This window comes from Limulus polyphemus, unplaced genomic scaffold (assembly GCF_000517525.1).
Source record: "Limulus polyphemus unplaced genomic scaffold, Limulus_polyphemus-2.1.2 Scaffold247, whole genome shotgun sequence".
Classification (NCBI taxonomy): Eukaryota; Metazoa; Arthropoda; class Merostomata; order Xiphosura; family Limulidae; genus Limulus; species Limulus polyphemus.
The window spans coordinates 162646-173395 of record NW_013665857.1 but is presented as its reverse complement, the minus strand read 5'-3'; the positions used below and the strand labels follow the sequence as shown (position 1 = coordinate 173395).

General features: G+C 30.2%; 1 protein-coding gene across 2 annotated transcripts in view; it reads left to right on the top strand.

Annotated features, from left to right (window-relative positions):
* Positions 1–10750, top strand: part of LOC106478761 (DCN1-like protein 1) — a 38276-nt gene that overhangs the window by 17746 nt on the left and 9780 nt on the right. Inside the window, exons 4-7 of one of the 2 annotated variants that reach the window (XM_022382403.1) lie at positions 2896–3026; positions 5119–5201; positions 7007–7103; positions 9161–9241. In XM_022382403.1, coding sequence (XP_022238111.1) covers positions 2896–3026; positions 5119–5201; positions 7007–7103; positions 9161–9240 — 391 coding nt within the window. In that variant the 3' untranslated portion in view covers position 9241. Of the gene's footprint in view, positions 1–2895; positions 3027–5118; positions 5202–7006; positions 7104–9160; positions 10390–10750 lie in introns of those variants that run through there. The other variant, XM_013939324.1, reaches the window with a different exon arrangement.

Genomic DNA, 10750 nt, shown 5'->3' with positions numbered 1-10750 from the left:
TATTTAACCTCAATAACTAGATCTTGGAACGTGGACTATAATGACATGTTAATATAATTAGCCTCAATAAGTAGATATGGCAACGTGGACTGTAATGACATGTTTATATAATATACTTAACCTCAATAACTAGATTTGGCAATGTGAACTGTAATGATATGTTAATATAAAATAATTAACTAGACCTACAACGTGGACTATAATGGCATGTTAATATAATTAACCTCAATAACTAGATATGCCATCGTGGACAGTAATGACATGTTAATATAACATACTTAACCTCAATAACTAGATGTTGCAACGTGAACTGTAATGACATGATAATATAATTAGCCTCAATAACGAGATATGGCAACGTAGACTGTAATGGCATGTTTATATAATATACTTAACTTCAATAACTGGATAACAATAACTCAATGCAGCCCGGTATATCGACCAAGTTCTTCGACCATATGTTGTGCCACATTTTGCACTCCATCAAAACCACACATTCCAGCATGACAACGCACGTGCTCATACTGCAAGAGTTACGAGGGCCAAGGCATAATCATTATGTTGTTCTACTGTAGGAAGCTTTCGTCCCACAGATGTTCTATGGGGTTTAAGTCCGGACTAAGTTCAAAGAAAACTGGACGTTATTCGTTGGTCTTGGACAAGATGCCTGGAGTTCCAAAGCAGCCCATACCTGCAGAACTAGCATTCCTATGAACTTCATCAACCGTCTGATTCATTCCATGTACAGGAGATGCCGGGCCGTGATCAACGCTAATGGAGGACACACATGCTACTGACTGGTGACTTGTATTTATTGATCTGGTGATATTGTGGTGAAAAACTTTATCAATAAACAGTGAATGAATTGTAATGATGCGAATTTGTGCAATAATTTTGGTTTGTATACATTCATTCAATAAAAATATGGCATTCATTCTTGTATCATTTTTTCCTCTAATTACTGCGACGTTTCTTTTGCGGTTCAGTATATAATTGTGGTATTCAGGTATAATGGTATTTTACTGGTAGTTATAAGTATCCCCAAAATGCATTTTTTAAAAATGTTATGCAGAGAGTTATAGTGACAGAAGTTATGAAATAAAATCTTTACTTGCAAAAACGTTTATCATAGCTTTGTCTGAGAGGCCTTCCAAATACATATGTAAAAGAAAAGAACAAACCCAAGAATAATGCAATACCACCCTGTCAAGTCAGTCAAAGGATCCTAGTGCTGTATCCCACAATTTTTAGGTTACTGACATCAAGGACTATTCTGTATAACATTTACAAGGGAGAGACCCCCAAACTTGTACCAGTTTGTACAAGTATCTGTGATACCTCTTGAAATCGGCTTGACCCACTCCAGGGAGTGTACGCAGACACAAGATCAAATTGCTACAAGCTTCTGTAAGATAGATATTGCCTTATGTAACCTGCATCTAAGAAAAATAATTACATGCTTACAACATTTTACCATCCAGTTTACAAGTATGGCATACCTACATGCAGAACACTTGCATGGAAATTTAGCAAATTTTGAATTTACACAAATATTTCCAACTAACGTTAGTAATGGGTAAAATTAAGAACTTTCAACTATGACATCATTTAAATTATCTTAATTTTTCTTCTCAAACCAATCCTTTTTTGCAGTCAACATATGTCACAGACTAAATATAAAATTTTTTGAAGATATTTAAGTAATCTAAAGTTAAAAAATTGTGTATTATCTGTTATAGCTTAAATTAAATTTATTACTTTTTCTTACACCTCTATGCCATAATGTTCAGTCTCAACCAACAGTGATATGATTATAAATATACAGTTTTTGAATTCAAATTATTTTGATGTGCATTTTGCAAATTTTTCAGACACACTGAGTTAAAGCACTCATTCCTAAAAATTTCTGAGCTTTTTGAATTGCTATAATTACTATTTATTATTCCATTGTGTTGTCTTTCCCAAAGTGATAGCATCACTCAAATTTGATATAAGTATAGTTCGTGTACACATTTCCCTACAAAAAGCATGTTTTTTTTACAAAGTTCTGTTGCATGAATATTAATTGTTTAAAAATTACAAAAGGTTAAGTAATTAAATGATGGTAACAGACTTGTAGAAAAATTACTCTTATATTCAGAATACTTCTAAATGCTGTTTTTTCCCTAAATTATTAAGAATAGTTTTCAATAGTGAGAGAAGAGAGAAAAACCAAAATTAAGAAGTTTGAATAATTCATATAATAAAAGTACATATCAAAATTTTAAATGTATACTGTAAAGGAAAGTTAATGCATTTGTTTGTTTTATGTAAAGTGATAAATATGGGATTATTAAGTTTATAAGTTGTACATTGTGCAGCTGTAATCTGCACTATATGATATTATATAATTTAACAATAATAAGAGTAATGTGAAATATGTGTATATATATATATATATATATATATTTTTTTTTTAAGTGGGGTTGTTAAAAACAGCTTCTATAAACTGAGTATGATATTGGGAAAATAAAGTTTATTGAATAAATAATAGACCCATGGGATGAATTATATATATATATATATACAACTTTTACCAGTTGTTCTAACAACGTTAAGACGGCTTATCGACTTCTTGAGAAGAATTCTAAGAAGAAAGTAAACCTACAGACATCGGTCTTGTTTAACAAAATATATATATATATGTATATTAACCCATTGACTGTTGATTAGCTATATAGGATTTGGTTTGCCTCCAGCAGTTGATAGTAAGTGTGCTGTATACAATGTATTGCTTGCAAAAATTCTGCACGTTTATAGCAGCCACAGTTAATGGGTAGTAGTAAAACAAATATTTTCAAACGTGACATTATCACTTGAGTAAAATGTTTTAAAAACTCTTTTTTTTTTGGCTAGGTGCGACTCAATTGAGAAACTCAAGAGTAGACTTCTAACAATAGAAGCAGAGTTAAAAGATCAAATCAAATTCAAAGACTTTTATAACTTCACTTTCAACTATGCTAAAAATCCAGGACAAAAAAGTCTTGGTAAGTATCCTTGTTTGCTATATTAAAAGCATTTACCAAGTCTTGGTAAGTATCTTAGTTTAGTATACTTAAAAGATAAGCATTTGCCATGTTAGCAGTTTTGTTGATTGAAAAATGGTATAATTCAGTCAATACAAATGAACTTATTTTGTACAATTTCCTAAAATAGAATTGAGAAATAGTATCAGTCTGTGAACAGCCCTGCATTTTACAAATGTAAAGGGCTCTAGTATTGTGTAAGAAAAATGTTCTATAGGCAAATGTATGTGGTGTTCAAATCAAAATATCAGATACCTTTATAATACCTGTTGCATTGTATGTCTGTAAAAAATCATAGTTCTCTTCATCAACATAATACTGATAATCTCAACTATCATAGTTCTCTTTGTCAACATAGTACTGATAATCCCAGCTATCATAGTTGTCTTCATCCAAATAATACTGACAAAACAATTATGATTTTTACTCAGTAGTGAAACTATTTACGATAAAACAATGACGTTTCATTAATAACAAAAGTATTGATATCATAACAATGATGTTTCATCAACAGTCAAAATGCAGACGTTTCACAGGTAAATTTGTGTATTTCAATTATTTATTATACAGAGATTTGTAAACCTAGAAAGGTTATTTTTAATATATATACTATAGAATATTCATGTTTGTTTTTATACAACTTGATTTTATGTATTTACCATAAAATATAATTATTATTATTAAGAAACTAACTTATTACATTTTGTATTTTTTGTCCAATTATTAATTTGAAAAATAATTTTAACCTCCTGTGTCATATTACGTACAAAACAGGATGAAGTTTGTAATTTGTTGTTCATTTTTTTGCAAAAAGGCCTTTTGCCTTTTGTGTTTACATTGTTACTAAATTATAGTAAATGAATCATTTCACTGATGAACAACTGAAATCCTTCTAAGATCAGTTGTTACCTACAATCTACTTATAAAAGGCTCTTGCTGTTAAACCGGAATATTGTAGTTTAATAACAAATTAAACTGTTGTATAACCAAAATCATAATTATTATTTTTATTTATTTTTTTATATTTTCAGTTGTTGAATTTCATGTTCACTTTTGTTTTGTTCCTTATTAAAAATGTCCAGTAATTTTCAGTTGTTTATTTTTTATTCATCGATCTTTGTCACTTTACAATAATAAAGTTTAACAGAGTTTTGTCTTTTTCTGTTTACAGCTATGTTTTTGTGAAGGAAACTGACAAGGATTACATTTCTGAGTTTATCAATAGTTTTATTCTTCCATTGCTATTGAAATTTGAAAAAAAACGTTAGGAGATAGGATATTTATTTATTTATATGGAAAACACTCTGCAACAGAGTATTTTGTTTTTCAATAAATTACCTTTATCTTACGTGTCAGACTACCACACTTTTGAGACAGTTGTTGTGGCTGTCGAGGGGGTCAAAAGATATTGACAAACAGATCCAAATGTATCACAACACTTAAGTAAAATGAAATAGGAAACCCAAAATTTAAACAGAGTTAGTGTGACCTGTTTACAAGTAGGCATAAAATGAAAAAAAAAGTGGAAGTCTGAAACTTTAAGGTCTGTATTTAATATTGGTTATAATTTGATTGGACCTTTAATTCATTTAAATAGAAGCCATAAAAGATGTGTACACGTATGTACATGTGTTAAGAGTACAAAATGTAGCTTTTAATACCTTATGATAACAGGATTTTAACGTGTGATTGAAAAGTGTGAATGAGATTTATAGAGTATCAGTATTCTTTATTTTCAGAAATAAATATGAAAAAGTACAATACTTACAATCTATACAGAAAAATAATGCCTTTATGCAAAAAGAAAGTTTCTTTAACCAGTTTTTTTCTATTGTTGCTTGAATAAAAATGTTTTTACTAATGTAACTTTATTCCTTAAAATCCTAAAAGAAATTTGAATAATGAAATGTAAAGTTAGTGATGGTTTAGTTTTGTTGATGATGTTGATAAATAACTTTTAATGATCAGGTCAACCCTTTCATTTATTAAACTTAACAGTTGGTACTTGTTTTGTGATCAACCACTTAGTGTTTAATTTTTTTTTTTACTGTAGATTTAGACATGGCTGTAGCCTACTGGAATATTGTATTAGCTGGGAAGTTCAAGTTCCTTGACCTCTGGTGTCAGTTTTTACAGGTATAGAAACATCTATGTAGTCAACCTTGATGAATCAGTTGATTATATATTTTTCTTATAAGTTATGTTTATGAAGTTAAAAGATGTATTTAATTCTGCATGTTTGTACGAGTGTTTGTGTATATACACAGCCTACCAGTAAGTAAAAAAAAAACACCAATTCCAGAAAGAATTCCATTTTATTAAATAAATAAACATGAAACAAAAGGTACAAGATTATCTTAGTATTTATGGTTCTGCCCTTTGCAATATTTAAAACAGAGACATGCTTATAAATTGTACTTACAACATCTGAAACTGAGTTTGTATGATTGCTTGTCGCTTCTGAGAAAGATCTTCGATGAAGGTGTCCTTAAAAGTAGTTTATTTGTGATGCTTTCCCAAGTAACGATTAAGGATGTTGATTGATGTGGTTCTTATCCAAGGTTGAACTGGCAAAAGGAGAGTAATAATGCATTGATCTTCAAGCCATCATTTTCTGACTCAGACTGAATGGGCATGAGTCCCATCTTTTTTTTATAAAAGTACCATATTGTCTGGTAAGATAATCATTAACATAGAAAAGTAGAAGGTTTTGCTGAAGAACTGTGATGTATCAAGTAGCAGTGACCATTCCTGGCTTCCATTGCTCAAATGGAACCCTACCTTATAACCAAAGTACTGCTGTATTTTGTCATGACTTGTTGATGGTTCAGTGGGAGGGTAATAGTCAAATCCAAGTGCATCCCACTGATTTCTTCAGAAAAACATTATAGTGTCCGAAAAAGGCAAGATAGCGTGATAGTGTCTGGGATGTCCACTGCTGTTGACATACAATATTGCCCGTATTGAGAAGAGGTTTCCATCTCACTACTGTGCCATTGTAGCCCATGCTTTGAAGATAATTTCTGAAGTATTGGGTCACACTTGCACCTGCCCATTTGATGTGGGTGATTTTGCACACTTCTACTTACGGTGCAGTTCTGCTGGTTGCCAGGACTGTGCAAAAACTGTTGATGTGATTGGAACTGCATTGCTATTCTATTCACTATGAATGACCTGGTGACCTGGGGATTTTTCCCTGACCTTTGCTGCCCTCCCATTGTATAACTATGCATCCTCATGAAAATATAGTTAATTTCTGAGAACTTTTTGTTTGACTTGACTGTTTTTATTCTGTGGTTTTTACTGCACTATCCCTATATTTATACATTACAATTTTGATGATTATGATGCACATGATGATTGAGATGGTTGATTTATATTCTTTGGGTGTCTATTTACTTATTGTCAGGCTGTGTGTGTGTGTATTACTTACATCTTTGTGTGTTGAACTTTCCTTGAAAATTTCTGGTAACTTGAAAAGATGCTTTTCATTTAGAACTTTAACAATGAAAAATTGGCAAAAGTCAGAATGAATTCTTTTTTTTTAATGAAATTCTTAGGGTCCAGTTCACAGATTTGTTCAAAGAGATAGTTTGAAAAGTGAAATGAAACAAGTTAGTTTAGGTTATATATATATATGTATATATTAATTTTTATGGACATTTTGTGTTTCAACTCCTTCAACAGTTTGTAATTTCCCTATCCTTTTCTTTGAATTAATCTTTATCTGATATGCTTTTATTAAATTGAGGAAACTTGTGTTTGTGTCCATAGTAAATACAGGTTTAGTAACATAAATATACAAGTAACAAAACAATAGGGATCACACACACACACACACACACATAGAGGGATGTGTCAAAAAAGTGAGTTTGTAAGCTTTCTTATCCTTTGTTTTTTAGGGCATATTTTATAAGTATGTGTTAACTTTACACAATTAGGAACATCACAGAAGAGCCATTCCCAAAGATACATGGAACCTGCTACTTGACTTCAGCACTATGATTAATGATGAAATGAGCAATTACGATGAAGAAGGTATGGTTTTACTCAGCGGACTCGTTGTAATTTGTTCAGTGTAAGCTTGGCATTCAACATAAAATAATTTTAAGTATCAGGATTTTTAATTGTTTCACAGTTACGTTTATGAATTAAACTCCTATTGCCAAGTTTATTGTTAGATACATAATAAAAAACAAAAAAGAAAGATTTAATATTTCATCACTTATCTGAAATTTGAAAATGGTAAACTTTTGAAATTTTAATGGGAAAACTCTTTCTTCATGGTGGTACAAAATCACTAACTCACCAAATAATTGACGCATTTCTAGGCAAAAACACACAAGTTGTGTAGTGTGTCTCAACTATGAACCCATGACAGTGAAAGGGTTAAAAAAACTTAACAGTTAAAAAAAGATTGTATTTTAATTTTTTGCTACATTTGTTCAGTAAATTCATCAGCAGTAATTAAAAGGTAAAAAAAGAATGATTGTTTGTGTAAAAATAAATAAGTGTATTATTACAAAGAACAAAAATATATTGCTCTCACTTATTAAATTTTGAAATTTCAGGAAAACAAAATTTAGTAAAATTGCTATATAGAATTGTTTTTTTTAGTGTTAAGCAAGCATCTGTTTGAGGGCCGTAGATGTTAAAAATCCCTTTACGTTTTTAAGTTATTTTAAAATTTCATCTACAGGACTAGGAAGCTACAAAAATGTGTGAGGAAACTGACTAAAATTAATTAAATTTAGAGAAATTTTACTCAAGGGCTTCACTCTTAATTAGTTATTTTTAATTGGAATAATGTTGTGTATAAAGAAAAATTCTCAGGAAATATTAATTGTTAAAATTATTTGTTAAAAAACTAAATTATGCTTATTCACAACTTGTTAGACATAAATTGAAAATTTATTCCAAGCTAATAGTCCTATCGATAAGAAGCTAATATTATATTGCCTGGAATTGTGCTAGATTCCTTAAGTATTTGAAAAAATTATAACTTGTGTAAAAATGTAGTCTTAAAATTTGAAAAAGCTCATTCCTGAGGTTTAACTTGGAAAGCTGTCTCTAATTTTATGATTTTAAAAACATTTAATAAGTAGAAAATCCCAATGTAAGTTTTTGTTTTTCACTTTATGAGGATGCTTGCCTTATACCCCACTTGTGTATTAAGTGTATCTTTGTGTGGAATAATACATTCAAAATATACCGTGGCATTTGTTGTGAATTTGCTTATTGTGGAACTTTTTTGCTTTAGACTCCATGCTCAAATTTCATAGACTGAACTGTTTATATTTTAAGCTGCTAAATTGACTATAGTAGTAACTGAATAATAGTTTTATGAAATAATTGTCTTACTTTCAACAAAGAATTTACAAATTTGAGAATCGTGGAAATTGCAAGAATTTGAACCTCCCTTGTAAATTATGGTTTTGTTTTGTCCGAAAAGGTGAAAGAATTTGTTTATCATTCAAATTTATTTCTGATACAAACTTGATTCTGTCACTTTGATAAAATAGAATCTGTGTATGTGTTCATATCCATACATACATTTCACACTTGCAAATGTTATTCATTATACTAAAGTGGTTCCATGAAGGATCTCATTGAAACCGTTATTATTCTTGGTTCAAGCTAACTATTATTATTATTAAAAGCTCTACTACTAAATAAACCTTCTAGACTTGTACTTTGTCAGTCAGGTGTGGGTAGCATGCAGTAATAACTACATTATGGCCAATAATTACATTACATTTATTTAATAATTTCAGAAAGTGAACCTTTCTTGTCTTCTTCCTGTAAAACAAAAACTTTATGTTAAATCACATTTCGTGAAAAGGTCACAAAATGTAGCTGTAATATCTCAACTTTTTTAACATGGTTGAAGTGAAAGCTAGTATTTCAACACTTACAAAATAAGATGATCCATTGAAATATCATATTTGACTTGTAAAACAACAATGTACGCTACAAGTAATATTTCTTACTGCTCAAGAAAATATTTAAAGAGATACATTTCTTGAAATTTATAAGTATTTAAGTCTGTGAGAAGTTAATATTTTGTTCAATGGTTTTTTGTTTTTTTTATGCAGGGGCTTGGCCTGTACTTCTAGATGATTTTGTGGAGTGGGCTCAACCTCAAGTAGAAGCTAGAAAATGTACACAAGTATGAGGTGAATATAGACACCAAGTTACTGTAGAAGATCATACCAGTGTATGAAAAAGTCAGTGAAAAATGTGTCCTGATGGAATATGCTGGTTAATAAACCTTATCATCATGTAAATAAGATATCATCATGCATCTTTTGTAGAAACAGTAATAAGCTGACTGTTCTTTTTGTTATAGCTGGAATTTTAATATTAAATTACCTGAGATTTTCTTCTCCTTAATTATGTGTATTTGACATGTGAAAAGAGTACACATTTTCAACATTAAAGATTCTAACTTTACCAAAATGTATTATGGAATAATTTTAACTTGTAGACATTTTACTCTTGAATAATCTTTTTAATGTTTATTAAACTTGACAATTAAACATATAAGGCAGATTATAACTTTCTCACAGCTTAAAATAGACTATCTTAAAATTATTAATCTCTGATAACAACAAAAAAAAAAGGGTAATGAGGAAGGTTTAGGTCATGTACAATTGAATTTTTGGTTCTTGTGCTCTTTGGGTGATTTCAGAAATTTTGAATAATTTCTAATAATCTTTAGTCAAAAATCTAGTTATTTGGCCATAAATTAACAAAATAGAAAAAATTAATTCAAATTTCTAATATTTCCTAAAAAAAGAAAATATTTACTAACCAACATCTTGAAGTGTGAATGTGGTGTAATCAGAAGGCCTTCATATTGAAGTACTGTTAATTTAGAAAATGTTAGTCCAGCTTTATTGCAGAGTTTCAGTGGAATAGTTGCACCGTTCACATATCGACTGTACATTAGTATTCTACTGCTATCAGTGCAGTGGTTCCTAACCCTTTTCCACCTGAGGACTAGTTTAGTTATGATCCAAAAATATCACAGACTCCTTTGTACAATATTAATTTCTTAAAGAACTTTTAAGTTCCATTGTAAAACAATATACTTCAGTAACTGTATTTTAAAACACATATTTCTTTTTTTATGAATCTTATGGACCAGCTGTAAACTCCCTGTGAACCTCACCTAGGAACCACTGTATTAGTGCATAAAGTGCTAAAAAACACAACATAACTAGAACACAAGAAGGAATATTAAAATGTCATATGAGTACTAATACTAAGCTTACTTATTTCATTTGACCTTGCTGCTGTTTATTAATAGATCACAAAAAAACTGGGGTGCTGTCATAGGGGTCTGTGTAAAATAACTCGTATGCTCAACAGGGGTTCATATCTAGTGATTGGCCAGGCCATGGCAGAATTGTGATTCCCTGACTATGTCCATCTCTGGGAGCGTATACCAGTACATTGTTAATAAACATTATTGTTAAAGTAAATTAGTTTTTGTTTTTTTTGTTGTTGTTGTTTATTTTTGGGGGGGGCTGTTATTAATGTTGTAAAATATTGCAAGAAGATAAGAAACATTTTTAAACACCTCATCCTTTACACCTGAAGGGTTTTTCAGTGTAAATGGTATGAGGGCATTTTATCCACAATTTGCCTGTTAAGACTGAGGCAGAGAAGGCTTTTTTTTC